Below are 23,762 nucleotides of genomic sequence, written 5' to 3' on the forward strand. Positions count from 1 at the left end.
CCGACAGTCGATCGCAGCCCCACCCTGATTGCAAAGTCTCTTTCGAAAATTTTCATCTTCTGAATTTAATCTTGTGAAACGACCAGCCCCACTACATTTGTTGAGGATTTGGGTTCGTGGAATGAGCCTTACGACCCCCCCCCCTTCACGTTCACTACGGTGAGTTCCGAAGTCCTCATCACCAAGTTCATCTCACAACCAATATTTCGCGAAATGCAATCGAAGCGTTACCACAATTGCAGCGTGTCCAACAATAATAGCAATAATACCTTGCGAGAATACTAAAATAGAATAAATGTAAGAGAAGAGAACGCAGGAATTCAGTAAGAAGGACAAAAATACATGAAATCGGCGCCCGGCCCTTTCAAGAACATGTAGAAGAGCCAGTTGTGCAAAAACAATTTTATAAAGTTGGAACTAATGCTTAAAACATTTTATTTATCCTAAACATTCAACTTTCACTAAACACTTCAGTTGCTTCTGGTATACCTCACCATAGGTTAATCACAGAAGACCTCCCTTGTACTTCAGTGATCTTCGCTTCCATTCGCCTGAACTGTTCCGCTGAAAAATACTTTTTCCAGCCACCCACTTTGGCCTCCCTAACAAGCCCGTACTTCTTGGCATTTCCGTGGTGACCATCCTTGAACGTCAACTCTAATCACTGTATCGTTCTACTCCACTCGGGATCTGAAACACCACTGAAGTCCAACACTGCAATGTCCTTCATTTGTGCCGGCGAAATCCTTTCTAGCAATTTGCCGAGCAACACTTCGTTGACTTCCAGCTCTCTGCCATACTCCTCGCCCAAGAAGCAGGCCAGTCGAAGGACAAAGTCTCTAGTGTTCCGCTTGAGTTCCCCATAGGTGACAAAAAACATGTTTGGTTCGTATCGCAGGGCATAGAAGGTGGCTAAGTGGTCAAAGTAGCTGCCGTGCCCGCCGCAGTCTTCACTGAGGAACGCCTCGAAGAACTCGTCGAAGGTGCCGTTCTGGAAGCGGAAGGTGCTTAAGTTTGTGGTCATGTGGTAGAAGGAAACGCACACGTCCCACGGATTGCGGGCCACGTAAGCGTACTTGGCCTCGTCGCTCATGGTCTCCTTGCGTGGAGGCAGGTGGGTGAGTATAGGTCGCATGGGCAGTCTCGGTCTCTACTCGTCCAGCTCCATGCCTTCCATGAAACGCTGGTTGTCCGTGTACTCCTGCGCACTGCGGACAGGCTCACCCCTCTTGAGAATCACCTGCGGGATGTGGAAGACCCAGTCTGTGCCGCTCTTGGGATGCCTGAATTGGACGAGATCTCCCTCTGAAGCACGGAAGTTGAAGTTTTTACGAAATATGACAGGGTTTGGATTAGTTTGGATTACTGAGAACGCCATCGATGGTTTGAGCCTAGGGCTTTCTTGAAGGTGCAGGCAGGCGAATTTTTGGTGGCCTCTCTGAAAGAGGAATATTTAAAAATTAGAAGGCTTTGTGACTCCAGCACCGAATGCTTCTTGTCGTGGCTTTTAGCAATTTAGTTACTGCAGCATTCGCTCTAAGATCGAAAAACACCTCCTTGATAATATCAAAAATTGAAGATATCTCGCTATCTGAAGATATCACACCAAAAACATCTGACTTATTGATAGTAATGTTTAACGCGCCGACACAGCGCGGGCGATGTGGCGCACCGTACTGGGGGCTTCGGATTAATTTCGACCGCCTGGTGGTCTTTAACGTGCGCCAAAATCTCCCACACACAGTCGTTTTTGCTTTACGCCACCATCAGAAAAGCTACCGCCGCGGCCTGGAATTGAAACCGCGTCCTCGCGCTCAGCGGCACAACGCTGAGCCACTGAGCCATCCCGGCGGGTACCAAAAGACATCTCGTACGTTAAAATTTCGGTTTGTATTCCTGGTAGGGATGAGCCCTGTGCGAATAACCGGCTAAACCACTCTTAAAGGGGTCCTGAAATGCCTTCCGCCGATGCATGGATGTACATGTAACCAAATAAAGCAATGTATTAGCAATCTCCTCCTGCAAGAATTTTGTTAAAGCGATGAGTATTGGCTGAGAAATCGTAAATAAAAAACCGCGCATAATCGTCGCGCCGTATTTCCTCCTCCTTTCAACTGTTTCTTCGCTGTTGGCCTCCCCTCCCATGATGCTCCGCTCCTCAACGGTGACGTACTTCCTCTATTGCGCTCCCACAGACTGCCGTCTGCTACGCGCCAGCTCTTTCGGCTTTTTCATCTTTGTAGACACCATGGACACTCCTCTAAAGGCTGGAAAAGCGAAAATAAGACCTGGCCGCATGTGTGCGGCCTGGCCTTGCCCTTTCGCGGTGTACGTAGCTGCAGTTGGTATCGGCGGCGAACTCGCAGCCGCGCCGGGAGAATCGTGCGCTCGTTCCCTTTGGTGCACCGCGCACTGTTTATCCAAAAAGCGCGGTCTCAGATGTGGCCCCGCTGGTGCCGGCTGTTATTTTGCGGTGGTTGTAATTCCTACTACCGGCGGCATGTGAAAAAAGACATTTTCAACCGACACAGAACCCGTGCACAAAACGCGCCGGATCGGATCGCTTTATCAGCGGCGATGAACGGGAAGGCGCAGAGCAAACCAACGCCGCACTCGATCAGCGAGAACCCGTGTTCTGGCAAGCTGCACCCATGTGTTGCATTCAACACTGACGGGAAAGCGTTTGTTTGCACTTGTTTGGATAGTCGTAAAATGTCCAAACACTCCGGCACTCCGCTAGCAGATCAGCCGGCGAGACATTTCGGAAAACATTTGACAGATGGTGCCGTATGCATTAGTGTCGCTACGCAAAACTGATGAGACGCTCTACTAAAACAAACTCCCCTCGCGGTGTTTACGTAGCGGGACGCAAAAATTTTGCGTTTAGCGTATGCAAAGGCCACAAACGCTGTACTAAAACTCTATTAGCAGCAAAATAGCAGCAAAATTAGCAGCAAAATTATATGCAAGATTTGTGCCATTTTCTCCAATTCAGCTTAGTAATTTTTTCAAGTGCAACGCAGGTGCCCATACAGTTAGTGTTCAAGAACTCGAGTGCAATATGAGATACCATTTAACTGGGCCTTGGATGCCCAGCGACTAGCGAAATGAATCTAAACTACAGTCTTGAGTCAGGTTTATTCGCGCTCGAAAAGAATGGCGGCAGTTCTTGCGCACATTTAGTGACCGTAGTTGATGTTGAAGGATGTGATTCAACGGGGGATCGGTCAGTCGATGCTTGAAGACAAAAAGACGAGTAGGTTATAACCAACGGCTAGTGTCACAATATGGTATATTCCAATAATGCCCAATTTATTTATGTACACGTGCTATATACAACGCATTGCATAGAACAGCGGTTCTCAGATGTGGGTCCGCAGAACAAAAGGTATCCGTGAGGGCGATTCGGAGTGTCGGGGGGTCCTTTCTCCACGCTCCCAAATTTCTTTTTTTCCGAACATTGCCGCCAGTTGAAGTGGCATTGCCGCATGGCATGTTAACATAACGTATTTCTATTGCACGAAGTTTAAATCTGGCTTTTTTGCACAAAGTTTCAATTATGCAAGAAAGCCACAAAAACAAATAAAATATGTGTGCGAACGAATTGGGCTGCAAGCATGGTGTGCAGTGCGAGATGTATAAGCATGTTTCATCGTGGGGACCTTTTCACTTTTGCAAGCCCAGAAGGGGTTCTCAGCACGCTAACAGCGGACTACCGCTGGCCTAAAAAATCAGAAGTCCGGCAAAGCCCCCGTCATGCAGGCTACCCTATCTTCTTGAAAACGTCAAACACTCCAGGTTAGTATCATTACAAAAGTCTATCATTTCAAAGCGATGTCACAAAAGAGAAAGCGCAGGGCTTATCAATTACTTTATACTATGCGGCTGATCGGCCACGACGATGACCGAATCCACATATTCGACCCGTCCCCCTTCATCACGGAAATCCTGAATTATCCAGCTCACTGCAGTTCTTGATCTCCCGGTATCGTGGCTGCGGAATCGTTTAGGGTGGAAAAAGAACACCTTCTGCCGCAAGCTTTATAATGTAAAACCGGTATTCGAGTGCCACTACTGTAGGAAGTTTTGCAGAAAACAACGAAGAGTATAGCTGTCTCCTTAGATGCATATTTCTGTCCAGACATACGATAGAAAGCTGCCTCGCTGGGTTGCAGCAATCGAGCGTTATATCAATTCGGAAACCACCACAATCAAACCTAAAACGATGCATTAGCCGCTGTATTGCCCCCTTTGATGATAACGACCCTAAAAGTCCAATAAATGTGCACGTTGCATGTGCCTGACCATCCGCGGTGAGCTGGGGCATGATAAGATGCTCGTCTGCAATACCGCATCACATCCGGCGGTATCATTCTAGTCAGCGCGGCGCCTCTTTTAAGTAAAATATTCGTGGTTTTGCGTTAACGAAACAGTATTTACTTTACATAAAATTCGTTAATGGTTCCTCACCTGGAATTTTTCGCGTTGTAACGTCCGTAAGCCATAACATACATTGCGGCCAAGCCAACTTTGAAGGGGTTCTATAACTCGTCTTTCAATGAGAATATTTCGGAAAACAATACCTTATATTTACCTCAAAAACCACGACGCGGCGTTTCACGCAGTTCACGCTCTACTGATAAACGTTCCAAGATATCGGCGGCTGTCAATACGTAAACGCCTATGGGAGGTATCGTGCCTGTAAGCAGTTTTAACTTGTTTTAATACGACAACAATAACGCGCCGCTAACAAATATTTTCGAGCAGCCTCAGCAGGCATTACGAGAAGAAATTGGTTTGTGGCATCCACATTTACTTCTGCTAGGGTAATTCAGTAATAAATAAACGTTTTATCAATTTAATTCACACTAAAGTATGCTTAATTGCTGACTAGAAATGATCACGTTTAGCTTCTTTAGTTTAGTCTCGTTAATACCTTTGTAAAAAATAGGAAAATTCTTGTCGTTATTGTATATCTTACATCTAAATAATACAAGTTTATAAAACTAAGAAATAGAACAGCGTGGCGACGTTAGCTCAGCTGAATGCATTACTGTCAATGACGAATTAGTGGGCGGCCATTTTATATTGATTTTGATAATTTCGAAACAGATAAACAACGCTTCGTAAGCAACATGTGCTGCGTCTCATCTGACCAATCACCCCGGTGGTATTTCTGTCTGGTGTTTAATTTATGGGAAATGTGCGAACTGTCTAAAGCACACACAAACACCGACACATTGTTTCCAGCACCTGCGTTCATATGGGGTAACCAAAATGCAGCGCTCGCTATACAACAACGGAAATGTAGGATTGGGTGCCTCAAGACACCTCACCTCTGTACTTATCGCTTTATTTCTAGCCCATTCTCTACTCTTCGGCAGTTTCAAGTTTTAGGCTATCCTCAAACAGCGTTAAAACGAAGTCTCCCAACGTTTCAAACAAGTAATTTTAAAACTGCACACTAACAAACGACAAACTTTTTTTCGCCGCTTCACTATTCTGTTTCCATTTCTGGCCTCCGTGGTGCAATGTACACGCCTCCCAGCATTGGGGCAACGGTGTACAGAACATATTTTATTTTGTAGGAATTCTCACAGTTCTTACGGGTGGGAAAAAGCAATAGTCATGTGTGCCGTTGGCAATTGGCAATTTCCGTTGTTCTTTTCCACTTCGATGCGTGTGGTGTTGTCTACTTTATTTGTCTGCTATCGGAAATGCGTCAGAAAGGTTTCCGATTAAGTGCTTTATTTTCTTCTGTAAATCACACACGTGCCTTTCAATGTGTCCGCCAGCTCCACTTGTGGCGGCCACCAATATCTTACTGAGAACAGGAAGCAAGTGTTTGACATCCGGAGGGCGCGGAAAATGTCACCATAGGCGTTTTCCGTAGATTTAGGTTGCTTCTACGACGTATAGTGTTTCATACAATTTGTTATTTTCTTTCCCTCCCTATACTGTCACACACATGTGATCTCTGCTAAGAGTGTGAATAATCGCTTTTAAAGCAACCAAGCTACCTCCTGCAAGAGTCAATTACTTCACTTGACGCCAATAACTAAAGAAAAATTTATCAAGAGAAAGTGGTTACTTCGAAACAAGGGGATTAATTTAATCTAGCCAATCAAAGACTTGTCGACCAACCTTAAGCTTCCGGTGTTAGTACCTCAAAAATGATGCAATACATCAGTTTGTTGCAGCCTGCCTGCTACCGCCGCGGTTTAACGGCATGCGGCGTATCAGTGAAAGATGCTACTCCAATTTGCCGAGCAACCGGTAGGGCGATTTTGGGCCACAGAGAAGAAACACGACGCCCTCAAGTGTACTGAGACTCTTTTGTACTATAGAATGTGAACTAAGAAACGAAGCAAAACAATTACACGATGCTCTCAGAGCGCAAATACTACCGATCACGCTGTGGAAAGCAAGAGCAAGAAGCGCGTGCCCGAGGTGGTCAGAATATCAAGGAAATCTAATGTCGTAGATGAAGAAATGCGGGTAGTTACGTTTGCATGATGATGGAAGTCTCTTTCGGTGAAAAGAAACACAATTTAAAGAGGACAAACGAATGAGCTGGACAGCGCGAGTGCAAACCAACAATAGAGTTATTACAAGGACAATATTTTCTTGGGTTAAAGAAAGAGAGAGCAGGGCTACAATATACAAACCGAAGGGAGGGGGATCGGGGAATGACGCTTTGCGCCTGTGTTTATCAGCAAAAAGATTTGTTGTTTTTTCCTTTTTCATTTGTATGTTGTAGCCCTGTTCACGTGATTAAAATCCCAAGCAAATACTGTACATGTATTAAATCAGCTGTTGTTTCGCGCTCGTGCTGTCCGTTTCATTCGTTTGTCTTCTTTGATTCGTTTTCCTCCTCACACAAAGGGCAGTAAATCATCACCTGATGCAGAACCTAATTTTCTCGCGTTTCCTCGTGTTCATCCGAGATCGCACAAGATGGGCGACACGAAGGCAGTCGGGCTTGACAGTCAAGGAACAACTTGGTCAAGCTTATTCCTACAAAAGACCCCTTGGCCGTTCGTTCTACTGCGCAGAGTCATTGTGTCTCTCTTTCCGATGAGAATGGAAAGCAGGAAGGCCCTTGAAAGCTTTGTCTCACTCGCCAATTGGGAAGAAGAAAACCAGGTGTAGTGACCATCCATGCAAGGTCTCCGTTGACGTGGAAACGCCGTGTTTGTCGGTGCTATATTTAGCCACCCGCCACGACGTTTGATGGATGAAATACGTAGTATTCCCACAAGGTCTACCCCCTGTTCCTTTAATACGGTGTACGCGGACTTGTGTTTCTTCCCTGAGTAAAGGTACAATGGGAAAGCAAATTTCTAACAATTCGTTTTTGACTTTTCCCCATTTCTCAATGGAGGGCAAGAATCAGGCCGGTGTTTACTGCCACATATCCTATGCTGAGCGTTTCCTAGGCACGTAAGTTCGGTAGTTTCGGCAAAGAGGATTAGAAGTAAATGAACCGGCTCATACCGGGGCCCGCGAACACGTACTCCGGGCCGTTGCAGACTACCCTAGTAAATCCATCCGCTTCGCCCCGCCCCAACCCTGTCCACGCCTCTTCTTACGTACGCCGATATTCTCGCCCACTATAGGCTACAACGACGGAAATACCTACCTCCTCACTATATTCTCTCAAGGACCGACGCAGTTACTCCACGCAATCTACAAACACCTTCCCCCCCAATACACTCTACCACGCTGTTTTTTACCAAATACCCACCCACACGTCAGTTTTGTCCATGCATGGGAACCCGCTACCACATTGCCTTAAAATTATCTAACACCCCCTCTAAACCCCTACTCCTCAGCATTACCACACAGCAGTAGGGGGAGTTGCTGGCCAGCTGTGATCCCTCTACCCAGCGAATGCTGGTTGAGAGGGCAACGCGAGCGGGTCACCTCCAAGGCATCCTGGACTAATGACGCCTCTCAGCTGGCGGGCGCCCTACTATCACGCTTTCTGTCATGAATAAAGTTTACTTAATCAATAAATCGTACTGGTAAACAGGGAATTGCAGCTTTTTACCCTCCGCAGGCTAGCTCTACATCCGATTCCGGTGCCGACATGGGAACCAGGCGCTTACAGCTCCTATTTCTTCAGTTGTTTCAGGCCCATGCAGTGGCGTCTGGGACCGCTCTTTTTGAGTGGCTACCTGGAGCAAGCCGGCAACAGAACGTAGGTTTGGTCTCCAGCTTCAACGCAGCTGCGCCGCCTTCCCCGGATTCACAAGTGGCACAACAGCCATTTCGTGCGACGGTGGAGGCACACGAGGCCAGGCCAGCTTCACGGAATGCTCGCCTGATGGTATTGTCGTCAGTATCGCATCTTCGAAACAACCTACACGTGCGTGGTCGCAAGGCGATGCACCAGATATAGACCGCTTGACTGATGTCATCGCCATCTGTTGGCATTGGGAGACATCATCAGACGAGTGGCTACTTGAGCGCTTGCTGCGTGACGGCCATTTGGGTTTCGGTGCCGACATGGGAACCAGACGCTTACAGCTCCTATTTCTTCAGGTTAGTGTTTTCAATGGATACAAAAGAACTAGAGTAATCCCATAGTCGGCACCGGAGCCCACTGGTCCACTTAAGAGATCTTTTGCTTTTTGCGTGTTGGAGTTATCTTCTGTGTCGAGCGTATTGAAATTACTGTTATTACTGGCCGGCGATGTTGAGGAAAACCCCGGCCCGCTATCAAAAGAATTGGAACAGGAACTCCTGAAAACGCTTCGCGACTTGCCGAAGATGTTAGCAAGTCAAGACATGTTAACAAAAGAGTTCGATGCTCTAAAAACACAGAATGAAATGCTAATGAAGAAAATCGCATAGCTTGAAACTAAAATTGATAAACCAGTAGGATCACCACCTTCAGCGCCACATGTTGAAAGTGAAGAAATACGTACGCAAAGTAGCCAATTTGCAGATGCGATGCGAAAGGTTTTCAGAACACAGGATGACATTGAAAATCGCTCCCGCAGGAATAATCTTCAGTTTTTTGGTGTGGAAGGCGAGGAAAAAGAGACATAGGATGAATCAAAGTCAAGCGTTATTTCGCTTTGCGCTGAAAAATTGCAGGTTACAGTGAACCCGTCATCAACAGAAAGGGCTCACAGAATGGGCAAGCGTAAAGATGATAATCCCAGACCAATAATTGAGAAGTTCACTCTTTTTAAGGACAAGCAACGAGTGGTCTCCGCTGCATCAAAATTAAGAGGTACTAAAATTTCAATAAGTGAAGATTATTCCAGAAACATCCGACAAGAAAGAGAAAAGCTCATCGCTTTTGCACGGGAACGTGGTGCAAAAATTAAACTTAGGTGCAATAAGCTCCCGCTGGATGGCAAGACCTACTCGCACGATAGCACCAGTGATTCGGTTCGTGAATGCGCTCAATAGCAGCCAACGCATACGACGTCTCACCGAAATAATGCTTCTTTCGATAACCTGTCTTTTGTTCTTGTGAACTGTGTAGTGTTCGATGAGCGCGAGAAAAATACAGCCGACACGTCTGGCGTTCAGTCTGAGAGTGCCTTTATTTTTCGGTTCCCCTCCCCGGGTCGCGCCCTCGTAATTCTCTCGTCGGGTGGGCCGAGCCGCCGGCTGCGCGCCGTCGGCTAGGGTTTCCCTTGCGTCTCGGCGTAAACACACAACACATCTTCCCCTCTCAGCCTTCCCTTTTACAAGCGTTGGACAGGCTTGACTACACGTCCACTCCGTGTCTTGTAGCCTTGTGGGGCGGATGAGCTCTCCTGGGGTTCAGTTGTTTCTGGCGGCTTTTGGTCGTCGTAAACCGGCGCTTCTCCCACCTCACGTCTCCTTGCATCTTGCGAAGCTGGCGGGTTTCTCCCAGGCGTTGATTCATTCGGTGAGTCTGGAACCTCAACTTCAGGGACTGGGGCTAAGTGGATTCGGTTCCTTCTCAGTTGGTCTGTGCCTGTCTCCACGATGTAAGACCTCGGAGACCCCTTCGATGAAAGCACCGTTCAAGTCTTGTTCTGGTTCTTTATCCACACAGTTTCTCCCGGCTCTAAATCACGGAGGATCCGAGCCCCGTGCCTTCTGTCGTGGTTTCTCTTCTGCTGGGCTGCTCGGCGCAGTTCCCACGCCCGGAGCGCTGTATTGTCGACAACAGCGGGATCTAGCGAACTAGACACTGCCGGAACAGACGTTCTCAGACGCCGTCCCATTAACAACTCCACAGGGCTAAAGCCATTTGCAAGTGGCATGGCTCTGTACGCCTGAAGAGAAACATAACTGTCCCCCGTTTTCTGTAGGCTCTTCTTTATGATCCGCACGGCTGCCTCAACGAACTCATTGCTTTGCGGAAACTGGGGCTTGATGTTACGTGTTCGAAGCCCCATTCTTCCGCGAACTGGCGGAAAGCAGAGCCATCAAGTTTTTTGAACTGAGGTCCATTGTCGCTGAAAACTGTCTCAGGCGTGCCATGCCTTGCGAAAATAGACTTCACGTGCTTGATAACTTCTTGCGCTGTCATACTCGGAAGCAGGGCGATCTCGGGATACCTTGAATAATAATCGGTCACAAGCAAGTAGTTCTTCCCTCCACAGTGAAACATATCCATGGCAACTTTCTGCCATGGTCGATCGGGAAAATCAGATGGCATCAACGGCTCATGTCTGTATCCCTGTTCTTTAACGCACTGTGTACATCGGCGAACAAGCTCTTCGATTTCTGTCGATACACCCGGCCACCATACCGACTCTCCTGCTCTTGCTCGACACTTAACAATTCCTTGATGTCCCTGGTGTATCTTCGCGTGTATTTCTTTGCGCATGGGCCCAGGAATTATAATCCTTGATCCTTTCATGAGAAGGCCATCTTGAACAGCTATGTCTGACCTGTGCTGCCAATCATCTTTACATTCGAAAGGGAGCTCTTTGCGGTCTGGCCATCCATCATTGCAGTAGCTGCTCAAATTGCTGCAAATTGGATCTGCCGCTTGCTCTCGTCGAATTTCCGCAAGTCTCTTGTCAGTTGACGGAAGATTGGGAATTACGCTTCTAACGTAGCATGCAACTTTTTCTTCAGGCTCAGTGCTATCTCGGTGAGGTAGCGGCTGTCGAGACAGAGCGTCAGCAGCAACAAGGTCCTTGCCCGGCACATGTGTCATTTTATAGGAAAAACGCATCATGCGCATTTTTAGCTTTTGTAGCCTGGGAGTGATATCCGACAAATGTTTCGACATGAAAATCGGAACTAACGGCTTATGGTCAGTTTCAATGGTAAAATGTAATCCAGTGACATACTCCTGAAACTTCTCACATGCCCAGGTCACAGCAAGGCCTTCTTTCTCAATCTGAGCGTACCTCCTTTCTGTCTCTGACAGGCTACGGGATGCGTACGCTACAGGTCGATAGACTCCATCTTTCTGCTTCTGTCGCAGAACTGCACCTAACCCGAGCGATGAGGCATCTGCTGAAACTACAGTCATGTTCTCTGGGTCGAATACTGATAGAACTGGACTTTCAGAGAGCTTTTTCTGCAGCAGTTCGAAGCTTTTCTGTTGGGCTGAGGTCCATACCCACTCGCTTTTCGCGTTTAGAAGAGCGTTCATGGGGTGAGCTATTTCTGACATGTTCGGGACAAACTTCATCAGGTAGTTTGCCATTCCGAGAAACCTTCTCAGCTCCTGAGTGTTTGATGGTGGTCTCATGTCAATGATAGCCTGCACTTTTGACGGGTCGGCATGAATTCCTTGGTTATCAACGATGTGTCCCAAGAACTTTACCCTTTGAACATTGAACTCGCACTTTTCACGGTTCAACGTGACGCCATGTTTCTGTAACCTTTCCAGAACCGCTCTGAGACGGGCGTTATGCTCTGCTTGTGTCCTGCCGTAGATATATCATCCATGTTACACACGACGCCTTCCAGGTTATCCAAAAACTGTGACATCTTCCTTTGGAAGAATTCAGGCGCTGAACTGATTCCGAACGGTAGTCTCTTGAACCGGTACCTGCCAAATGGCGTTATGAACGTGGTCATGCTTCGAGACTCTTCCGCAAGCTCAAACTGCCAAAATCCTGAATTGGCGTCGACTTTGGAGAAGTACTGGGCTCCGGCAAGTTGCGCAAGGACATGTTCACTGACAGGCAGAGGGTGAACTTCTCGCTCTACAAACTTGTTTAGCTCAGTCAGGTCTACGCATATGAGTACATCTCCGTCAGGTTTCTGAACAATGACCATTCCAGAACACCATTCTGTTGGCTCCTCAACTGGCTCGATAACATCAAGCTGAACCATCTCTTGAAGTTTTGCTTTGGCCTTCGACATTAATGGTATGGCAACTTTTTGAGGAGTGGTCAACGCTAACGGTACAGCATCTTCTTTAAGCTTGATCTTGTATGCGAGCTTAATTTTACCAAGACCGGAGAACAGCTTGGGAAACTCACCCTGTGGGTTGACAGCTTCGCTTTTCTGAATGATGACTTGATCAAGACGTTTTACAATGCCTAGTTTCTCGCTAGCTTTCCTTGACAGGAGAGGCATCTGAAGACCATCCACCACGTAGATGCTTCCTTTTATCGACGTGTCGCGGTATGACATGTCTGCCGTTATCATGCCGGAAACAGGAAGTTGTCGCTCATTGGGTCCCTTCAAAACCTTGTCTGGCTTCTGGAGATGAAGATCCCTCAAATATCTCCGGTACGTTTTCACAGGAATCACAGTCACATCAGCTCCAGTGTCCACTTTGAAGGTGACGGGCGATCCATTGATGTCCACAGTAGCCGTCCACTTGTCGTCGCAGCTGGATGAGACGACTCCGAGAAATTCATCGTTGCTACCGACGATCTCGCGGACTGATGCTCCTCCTTTGCAGACACGGGCAAAATGTCCCTTTTTGCGGCACTTGTTGCACGTCGCGGTTTGTGCAGGGCACTTCCCTGTAGTGTGCTGCGAGTAGCCACAGAACATACACTGCTTTGCGTCGGATTCAGGCGGCTTCTTGTCTCGTGTTGCAGACCCCTTCCGATTTCTTGGAGGTACAGTCATTTTACGAGTCTGGCCGACTCTGTCCACGTTTCCCTCCTTGTCTCGGTGGAGCGTAGCAGCTTGTTCTTTTACGACTTCAGACTGTCGCGCCATGTTGGTGGCCTTTTCGAGGGTCAGCTCCGCATCCAGCTGCAATCGTTCAGACAGCTTGCGGTACCTGATGCCCACTACTATCCTGTCCCGGATCATCTGGTCATGCAGTTCTCCGAAACTGCACAACTTGGCCAGTCGGTGTAGCTCAGTGACGAACTCTTCGACACCTTGCCCTTGTAATTCCCTCGTCGGGTGGGCCGAGCCGCCGGCTGCACGCCGTCGGCTCGGGTTTCCCTTGCGTCTCGGCGTAAACACACAGCACAAACTGCAGCAGCTTGAAAAACAAAACCCGTGAATTTCGAAGCCTGGTCAGCGTCACGCAACCGGATATCATTATTGGAACAGAATCCTGGCTAGATGGTGGCATTTTAAATAATAAAGTGTTTCCTTCAGGGTATACCAGCTACCGGAAAGATCGCAATACGCGAGGTGGTGACGTGTTTATTCTAGTACGCGATACTGTACAGAGTATTCCGGTCCGTGGGGATGACCCTTCTTCGGAATCTGTGTGGTGTAGAGTAATATTTCCGGACGGACGGAATATTGTCGTCGGTTCTTTTTATCGACCCCCTGGTTGTGTCAGCATGACCCCCCTTCTTAGTTTATCGAGATCTCTTTCTGCCCTTTCGTCAGATATTCTTCTTCTTGGTGGTGATTTTAACATGCCTGACGTTACCTGGAATGATACACTTCCGTTTGAAAATATTCGAAGCACAATTCACGCTGCATTTTGTGAAATTATTCGTGCATATGGGCTTTTCCAGTCGGTAAATTTTTACTAGGATTACTGCCTCGGGAAGTAGTGTACTGGATCTGGTATTCAGCAACCAAAATGATTTTGTTCAGTCGGTTATACCATTACCAGGAATTAGCGATCATGAGGGTGTAAGTGGTACATTAATGTCCAAGCGGGTCAAAAATAGTAGACCATGTCCACGGAAAATTTATTTCTATGACAAGGGCAATTATGATTCTTTGAGTGCAGAATTGAGTTCTTTCTTGCCGTCCTTTGTGGACTACAGCCAATACCTGGACATAGAGAGCTTATGGACGATATTTAAGGATAAAATAATTTAATTAACAAATATGTTTGTCCTATCAAATAGACAGAAACAGCGCGTCGACAAAGCTTGGATGACAAAAGAGTTACGTACGTCCGTAAAAAGAAAGGCTAGAATGTACAAGACATTTAGATGAACAAAAAGCCCCAGCCTATACGCTAAACTAAAGGAATTTAGTATGCAGCTTAAAAACGACCTGAAGCTTTCAAAACGCCGATATTTATCATCCCTAGCTGATAGAATAAGGAAAAACCCCAAAGAAGTATGGCGTTATTTCAAAAATAACAAGAAGGGCCCCGTTGGCATTTCTGCTATCACGGATAACGGCAAATTACTGGAAGATAATTTCACTAAAGCCGAGTGCTTTACGCATATTTTTATTCAATGTTTTCACCCACCGCGGTGGCGCAGTGGCTAAGGCGTTGCGCTGCTGAGCACGAGGTCGCGGGTTCGATTCCCGGCCGCGGCGGCCGCTTTTCTGATGGAGGCGAAAAGCAAAAACGCCCGTGTGTACGAGATTTCGGCGCACGATAAAGATCCCCAGGTGGTCAAAATTAATCCGGAGCCCTCAACTACGGTGCGCCTCATCGTCTGCGTTGCGTCGGCGCGTTAAACCCTTCAATCAATCAATTATTCAATGTTTTCAGCTAAAAATCCCACTTTTCTGTCTCATTCACTTCCACAATTGCCAGATATGAATGACATTGTTATTAACGAGCAGGGCGTGACGTCATTACTCAGTAATGTTAATCCATGCTGCGCGTATGGCCCTAATGGTATCTCAAACCACATTTTAAAGCGCTGCACAGCCGCAGTAGCTCCTTCCTTAGTTTTAATTTTCAATGTGTCACTCCAAACTGAAATGCTACCTCGTGATTGGAAAATTGCAAATGTCACACCCATGCCCAAAGCTGGGGACCGGAATCAGGTATTCAATTATAGACCAGTATCTTTAACGTCAGTCTGCTGTAAGACATTTGAGCATATTTTGTACTCGTCTATCATAAAACATCTTGAGGCAAATCATTTCTTTTCTCCAACTCAGCATGGCTTTCGCTCTGGTTTATCGTGTGTCACACAATTAACTGAGTTCATTCATGATGTTGCCTTCTCTTTCGCCCAGGGCCTGCAAGTAGACGCAGTATTTTTAGATTTTAAAAAGGCGTTTGACGTAGTGCCACACAATTTCTTATTGCATAAGTTATCACTTTTGGGAATCCCTAGTCGCCTTCTTGGTTGGTTAAAACAGTACCTTATTGCACGAGAACAACGGGTAGTCATAAGTGGCACTTCATCATCACCAGTTGAAGTTCTGTCTGGCGTGCCCCAGGGATCAGTTCTTGGGCCGCTGCTGTTTTTGGTTTTTTGAATGGTTTACCCAATGGTATCCTGTCTAATATCAGATTGTATGCCGATGATTGCATCTTGTACTCCCTGTCAAGAGTGTAAGTGATTCACATCTATTACAAGCAGATTTATTCAAAGTATCAGAAGGGTGTGCGCAATGGCAGATGAATTTAAACATAGCTAAATTCTACCATGTAACATTTACTAATAAGAAAAAACCACTGCAATGTAGTTATCTTTTAAACAATAATCTATTACAAAGTGTACAATAAATGATATATCTAGGTGTAACATCGAATTCTAAATTAGATTGCACAGACCATATTCATGCAAAAGCTGAAAAAGCTTCTTTCTAGGCTATTCTACTTTTTTCATAGAAATTTCAAACATTCCCCTCAATCACTAAAAGAAACACTTTATTTCACCTACATTAGGCCTATTTTGGAATACGCGTGCGCAGTGTGGAACCCATATACAGAAGTGTTGAAAGAACAGCTGGAAAGGGTACAGACGCGTGCAGCCAGATTTGTTACAGGTAACTTCAAATTCAATGTAAGAAGCTCTGTCATCCGAGATAACTTAGGGTAACAAACATTATGCTCGAGTAGAAAAATTTGTAAATTAAAGCTTCTCAATAAAATTAAGATAGGATCAACTGAAATTAACAAAAACACTTACCTAAAAACGCCGAATTGCGTGTCCACAAGAAGAGACAGTTTAGAAAAAATTAAACCGTTCCAGTGCCACATCAATGTATTTAGGTATTCCTTCTTTCCCAATACAATTAACGATTGGAACGTGCTCCCGAGTGAAATCCGCCTTTTTCAAGACGCCACTGCACATGCGCGAAGCCCTAGCGGTGAACGCGAGAAACTGTTTGGAGGGCCACTGTACCATCCGTATGCAGCGTCCACCGATACTCGGCTGAGGCCCATGCATATCGTCGGCAACGTGAACTGCAAATATCTAGCCACTTTTGTGTCGTTTGAATGCAATGCCGCTTTCGTGTGCTGCGTACGAGTGCACCTATCGGGCCAAGGGTGACCAGAAGGAGCGTTTTTCTTTCGCTTCCCATCAAGTACGCGTGACAGGCAACGCCGAGAAGCCTGAATTAGGGCTGTGAGACGCCAGTCTGAAAATGGGAAGCGGAAGTAACCGCAGTTAAGTTTAACCGTGGTTACGAAACTTTAACCGCGGTTATCACAAACTGCGGTTTTGTCTGTACACACGAAATTCCGATTGTGGCGACCGCGGTTCCTTGGTTGTGAGCGCAACAAAAATAAATTACCACACTTTTCACTTAACGAGAAAAAACAACAGAGAAGCAGTGTAGACAAAATGAAATATCGTTAAAGCAGTCGCTCCAGGCCCAAACGCAACGCACTCGCGTGCGGCGAGGAGAGGGGCCTCCCTAACTGCTCGCAACCGGCTTGGTTTGCTCAGGTCTGCTCGGTGTTGGGAACTTTAGGCTTAGCATCGCGGTGGATATTTGACCGCCGCTATCTCTACAACTGCGAATTACAATGCATAGCACAATTTTTCACCGCGCTAACATCAACTTTCTCGCATGTGGAAGTTCTTTTCCGCGATCAGATTGATTTTGAAGAGCGGCGATAAGCTGTGTTGTTGCTGCCTTGGTCTGGACCGGTTCGAGCCGCTTCCCGCTTGCAGTTCCGTGCGGGCAGGCGCGCCGGCCTGTCCACAGGCACGGCCGACGTGCGCGCCAATCGTTTCCGAGGGCTGAAAACGCTTCATGATTGCCTTGTTTATCCATTTTTTTTGGCGGACGACGCGCGGAATTTGCAAATTTAGCACGGCTTTTGTCGTAGTTGATCGGGTGGATCGGGAAACGAGCCGCTGCTGACGGGCAGTCGCGCTGCTTGCGAGAGCAACGCAAAGAACGCCAGCGCCTCTTGGGGGCAGCGTTGGGGCGCCCGCTATTTGAGAACCTTCGTCTCCTCGGAACGCCAGGTGATTTTTTTTTTTCGCCTCCGCTGATGCGTAGCCGCTTGCGTCCGAACTGACTTGCGCGATTTTGAGCACTTCGGCTGCGAGAACTGCGATTAGCATGACTGAAATGAGGTGGCCACGCTCAGTTTGCGTTAACCATGGTTAGCGGGGTAACCGCAGTTTCGTCTGCCGTGTAACGCAGCAAACTGCGGTTTTGTCTAACCGCGGTTCGCTTAACCGTGGTGAACTGCGCCCGTGTAACTACGGTATTATGGCTAGTCGACCGGGCCAAGTTCGTCCAGCCGTCGGTAATGGCAAGAAAGTTCCCGGAATAAATTGTACCCCTGGCGATTGATATGCTGATGCAGTTGCAGTCGTCAGCGGAAGTATAAGATTAAAAAAAAAAAAAAACGACTAGGTGAGACGGAAAGCTACCCTCTCTTCGAGCGTCGAAAAACAACGCGCTCCCGCCGAAGGCAACAACCACGACGCACCGGGCTAACCTTGACCTCCGATCTGCTTCCTGTCGCTACCTCAAGAAGGCGCCACACCGCAGTGAAAAAGGCGGATTGTGCGCTCACCGAATGTTTTGACTGCTCTTGAAAGTGTTTCCTGAATGCTAACATTTGATTTAATGCTTTTGACCGTATATTGTTGCTATGTTCTGAATTAAGTTATGTTGCTATGTTCTGCTGCGTTCTGACTACCGAGACAAACCTGTAATCCCATTCTATGGCTTGCATTTCTATGATTACTTGTTGTTTTTGTGATTAATAATTAATCCCCCTACAAAAATGCCCAACGGGCGCTGTAGGTATTTGGAATAAATAAATAAATAAATTCCACGAAAAAGGAACTGCTGCATTGTATTTGAACCAGACGTTACCTTGCACAGCTTTGCCATTTTTCTTCTTTAGTGTGTGCAGCTGCTCAACGTTCCCTGGGAATGAATGCCAATGCACGCGACTATCGCAGTTGCGGAGATGACAATTCCAAGCTTTTATTGGTACTTGTTAATAAAGCTATTACTTTGGTAATGCAGTGAATTTACTCTTTGGATGCATTTTGAAGTAGTCCTGCTTCTCAACTACTCCTTCATTCTTTTTTTTATTTCTTGGCCTGGAATGCGAAAATAACATATTGGTGCACGTTGTAATTTACAGGACCATGTTATGTCAGTAGCAGGAAGCAGAAAGAGGAGAACAAACCACAAAAAGAAGCCATGATCCCATTTCCGTGCCTATCACCTTGCCTGGAAACCGTAAGCGGAAATGGGGAGGTAAAAACAAATAGCCGTCCGGAGGAATGATGCGACTGCGCGCATGGCAGTCTGGAAAAAATTTGAATTACAAATGTGAACACCTGTGTATGAGATAGGAAAGTGTTACCCCAAACGTTTTTGGTAAATTTAGAGCGAAATTCTATATGCGGAACAATGACGAATGGCAGGAAAACATATTTTGTTTCAAAGTAAAGGCTGAAAAGTGACTAGGTGGACTTTGAGTAAAGCCCTTATCTATGTGCAGAGCTATTTAATTTTAATGCGCCGAGTTATTTAGTGACAAAGCCAGAAGCAAGACTGGCACTAAAGAGGTCCCCGAAATTGGCGGCTAAGCTAAGCGTGGAGATACTGCACACTGCCTAATGCAGGCGCTACTATAGGCCGCGAGCATAAAGGGCCCCATTCGGCGAAAAAGCGCTGTTGATACTTGTTGTTTCGTTAAAAAGTTGGTCACCCCGTCAAGAAGAAATAAAAATTAACCACGTATCACATTCCGTCGCTATTGATACCATCGAAAGACGACAGCCTTCTGCCGATCGTTCCAAGTAACTACCCCTGTCCTCTTATCCGCCTACCCCTCATGCTCCTTCCCTCTTCTCTCGGTCCTCCCGATGGGGGTTCGCAGAGTTCAATTTTGCCTCGTTCGACCAGCGGGTGCGTCATCTGTTGGGGTTGTTGAGTCTGAGAGCTCAAGCCACAAGACCGAGGACCGGAAGGCAGACTTCTGTGTATTTTGTGGTTAAAATATTGCATTCTACGCATTCTTTAATTTTATCTTAGATAAATCAAGCACACATATACTTTTAAATAAAAGAACACTGCCAAGACGAGTCACGAATTGAAGTCTTTCGTGAAATCTGTCCATCACTATCATTTTGCTGAACAATGTTGACAAATATGAAGCATATTTTTAGATTTATTATATTGAAAACGTTTTGTCTATATACGTGTCTCGATCACGTCTTCTTTCAGCTTTGGCTGTGCGGCTGAATTCAGGACGGACCAACAGAATGACACAACAGGGTGAAATTTTTGGTGATTGAGTAGCCCAAGAAAGTGTCTTTAAAGAAGGCGTGCCATCCGATGGTAATCGAATCCAAGTCTGCTCAACAGCAGCCGAGTCCTCTGCCTACTGTGCTGCCTCCGCACGTTGCCAGAGTAGAAAAAAAGCTGTTCTTTCTTTGTGGCCTATACGCTCCTGAGAAATTGGCCAGGAGTAGAGAGCTCTGAGAGTCAATGTGCCCGCTTCAAAAATGGAATGGAATGAAATGAAAAACTTTTTTTATTATCGTATGGAGTGCTACCGCAGGCGGAGGGCGGACATCCTAGTACGGCAGTCCACGCTGTGCTGCGGTAGCCCGGGTGCGCGTCACAAGAAAGTCCGGATTCGCGAGCTCGCTACTGCGCAGCAAGCTCTTCTACAGCTCAAGGGTGTGTGGTCATGGGGGGAGGGTTTCGCAGGGTACATCCTAGCTAAATGCGTTGTTGTATTTGGGATGCCGGGGCAGTATGGGCAGTGGGGGAGGGAGGGGGGGTATGCGTTTGGTGAAATCTAATAGAGGAAGGTGTGGTTGTGGTAAGTCTCGGTCTGGAGTCGTCGTCAAATGTGTGCGTCGGCCACACCCACACCTAGGGACGGATGTGGGGGCGGTAGGGCCCTACGGAGAGCCCAGTAATTATGAAAGATGTCAGAGTAGTTTTGTGAGAGGGGGGGCAGGACAAAATGGCAGCGAAGTGGCTCGCCTTCTTCCCCTTCTGGGAATGCCCGGTTGGTAAGTTCGCGAGCATTGGCATGCGCCACCTTGTTCCCAGTTAGGGATGTATCGGCTGGGATCCATACAATGTGGTTCTGGGGCAGTTTTGGTCGTTTATGGAGGATGATTGCTTCAAGGCCGGTGATAATCCCCGTTGAAAACCGGTGGCAGGCTGTCTCTGAGTCGGTAAGCACGGTAACGTTGGAGGTCGGGGTGTGCACCACCGCTAAGGCGGTGGCCGCTTCTTCAGCTGTATTTTGTAGTACCGGTAGGAAATGTTGCTGTTGCCAGTGTGCTGCCATTAACCCTGACTACCCCATCCGCATATGGAAGTCGCAAGCGGTAGCTCGCGGCGTCCGTGTAGCATATCTGGGTGTAAGAAGCTGCACGCGGTGTCGCCGGCGACCAGCATTGTGAGACGGGTGCATGTGCTTTGGAACTGGAAGCGCCCGTATGCAGCTCGTTCGATCGCTGTCATGCGCTGCAGGGTGTCGACTGTTGGTGGAAGGGAGCAGCCCAAAGTGCTTATAACATTTAGCCCTGTAGCAGTTAGTCGAAGTCGTTGATTCTGACTGTTGCTGTGGGCTTCAATAAGTTCTGCCAGTGTGTATTACAAGTCTAGCTGGAGGAGGCTCTGAGATGAAATGAAGACTGGTAGCCCAAGAGCTTTTTTTTAGGCTTCTCGAATCATTATCTTTATTTTGGTGGCGTCCTTGGTCTTGGGAGCCACGTAGAGAGAGTGAGTGAGTGTGAGAGGGAAAGACGTTCCCAGCCTGCACCACATATAAATCGCAGGGAGCCACGTAGAGTGTCCGAAAGGAATTGTGCTGATTAGCATGGCCTGAAGAATTCTGCGTGTGTCTCCTTCTTTGAGTTCATGACGGCTGGAGAAGGCGCTCTGAATGCGATGAGTGAGTTGAGCCACAGTCTGCTGAAGCCTTGGAAGCATGCTGCTCCACTTCCATCATGGTAGTAGGGAATTCCCCGGATTCGGAGCGTTTGCATTGCGGGAAGGACTGCACCCTTTATGGTAACCTCGGATCTGGAGTCGGTAGTACCGGTCACCCTCGTGCCCGCGAGCGCATAATGACTAGGGCAGATATTGAAGGTACGCACGCTAATCAGCACGTCTGCAGGTTTACCAGTGCGGTGTAGATTGCTCGTTGTAGCTGATCTTGATGGCAGCCTGAGGACCCTTTATTCATCCATTGTGTTACATCGTACGCATAGAGTGCGTGAGAGACATCCTCTATGTAACTGAGCTGGGCCTGTAACCCCGATACACCAAGGTTGAAAAGCATAAGTGAAATCACCGATCCTTCATGGGCACGTTTAGGTGGTGCGCTAAACGTAAAAGTTGTAGATTAATTTTCGCCACGGGACACCTGAACGTGATACCATGCGAGTAAAACATGTGCCCAGCATGCCCACAGAAGCGTGGTTTTAGAGGAGGTTCGGTTTTGTCTCTCCCCGTAAGAGTGAGAGACAAAAGCCAAGAAAGAGATGCGTACTCGCTGTAGACAAAACTTTTAATATTTGTTTGAATACTTTTTGTACAATAGCTCGTTTTTGGGTGGTCATCTATTTCTTGTAACGTTTTATATTCACCCCTAGGCAGCTACTTCAATTGCATTTTTTTATTATATTTCTTGAAATCCGGAGCATAGTTTCTATCGGCGAGCACCCATTTCCTGGTCAGTCCCCATGAGTGGGTATAAGCCACTCTTCTGGCATCACCACCACCAGACGGTAGTTGAAATATTTCGAACCAATAGACAAAGAAGGCAACGCGAAGAAAGCGGTGAAAGTGCAATGTTGCAGCAACGAAGTAGTAATCTGTCCCCTTCAAACCGCCTAAGCAATGTTAAGTGCCATGAAGTATGTGTATAGCGTTAGCAATAGGTAAGCCACTTTGCAGATATTTTTGACATTTACCTGTGCGCAGGGAGAGAGAGAGAATAAACATTTAATAGAGCAAATGGTGGTGGGTTGAGCCGTCTCTCGGTGGGGTGGGTTCGCCTTAGTCCAGGTACCGTTGGGCCTTAGCTCCAGCTTTGGCACGGTTGACTAGAAAGATCTGGTCTGCGTGACACGAGCTGGTCAGCAGGCCATATCCGGCTGCCCTAGGAAGGGCAGGGATTGGGTGTAAGTGATGGGGTGTTTTGAGAGGCCCACATTATGTGGTAGGTAGTATTAAGAGAGGGGCAGAAGTGACACGTGAGGGTGTATTGGGTGGCCGAGATAGCGTGGAGTATGGGTGCGTTGTAACAGGTGTTTGTTGGTAAATGACGCCAGATAATTGCTTCCTTCTCGGTTAGTTGTGGGTAAGGTTGAAGCAAAGTGAGGCGAATGTTGCCATAATGATGGAGGATGTCGTGGTAGCGTGATGGAACAGCGCTAGGTGGAGGAAGTTGGACCGTGGGTTCTGTGTCTGAGTGAAATGCCTTGTGTGGAATGGCACGGGCAGCGACACGTGCCGCCTCATTTCTCTCGAGGGACGAGTGGCCAGGGGTCCAGAGGATGTACATCTCGGGGGCGGGATTGATTGATGCTAGTATGCATAAGGCGGGAAGTGAGATGCGTCCACGTTGATTGTTACGGCAGGCTTGCTGGGAATCTGATATATTGTAAGGTATTCGGAGCCAGTTGTAGCGGCGATGGGTATGGCAATTTCTTCGGAAGTGGTGGTTGATGTTGACAGCGTTGTGAGGGAGGTGAGAAGTGTGCTTTCTGAGTTTACAACCACCAGAACTTGAGCCTGCCGTGAGGGGTAGGGTAGGGAGTCGGTGTAGCCAGTATCCGGATGAAAGTGGAATTGTGTTCGAAGATGTTTAATCCGGGAGAGCATTCTACCTTGGTTGAATTCTGGGTGCATAATTTTAGGAATTTTGGATACAGTAATGTTGGACCGGATTGAATATAGAATGCGCTGAAGGGCTTGTGAAGAAGGTGCTGTCGGCTATCCGAGGGCCTTGGGGGACGTGTCGGCCGGTAGTGGTAAGGAGACGTCTGGTGAGTTGGCTGTTGCGTTGACCTTCCAGGAGTTCGAGGGTGTTGTGGATTCCGAATTTAAAGAAAACACTAGTAAAGGTTTGAGCGGGAAGGCCAAGTTCGATTTTGAAAGCTTTTCAAATTAAAATATCGACTTTATCACGTTCTTTGGGTTTGAGGGCGACGTATGCTGCGAAATATGTGATGCGACTAATTAAAAATGCTTAAATTGGTCGTATT

At 47.2% G+C, this 23,762-nt stretch overlaps 1 protein-coding gene across 1 annotated transcript; it reads right to left on the minus strand.

The window, feature by feature from the left end:
* Positions 1-661: 661 nt before the first annotated feature.
* LOC144146682 (sulfotransferase 4A1-like) lies at positions 662-1,135 on the minus strand. The gene has a single exon (XM_077678610.1). It carries the CDS (start codon positions 1,133-1,135, stop codon positions 662-664), a length of 474 nt encoding a protein of 157 aa, XP_077534736.1.
* Between the last annotated feature and the right edge of the window lie 22,627 nt (positions 1,136-23,762).

Source organism: Haemaphysalis longicornis, unplaced genomic scaffold (assembly GCF_048455015.1).
Source record: "Haemaphysalis longicornis isolate Haplotype H1 unplaced genomic scaffold, Haemaphysalis longicornis Haplotype H1 scaffold_7, whole genome shotgun sequence".
NCBI lineage: Eukaryota > Metazoa > Arthropoda > Arachnida > Ixodida > Ixodidae > Haemaphysalis > Haemaphysalis longicornis.

Excerpts from the sequence above, each read along its gene's own strand:
- LOC144146682 (XM_077678610.1), bottom strand. The coding sequence starts at position 1,135 with ATGCGACCTATACTCACCCACCTGCCTCCACGCAAGGAGACCATGAGC.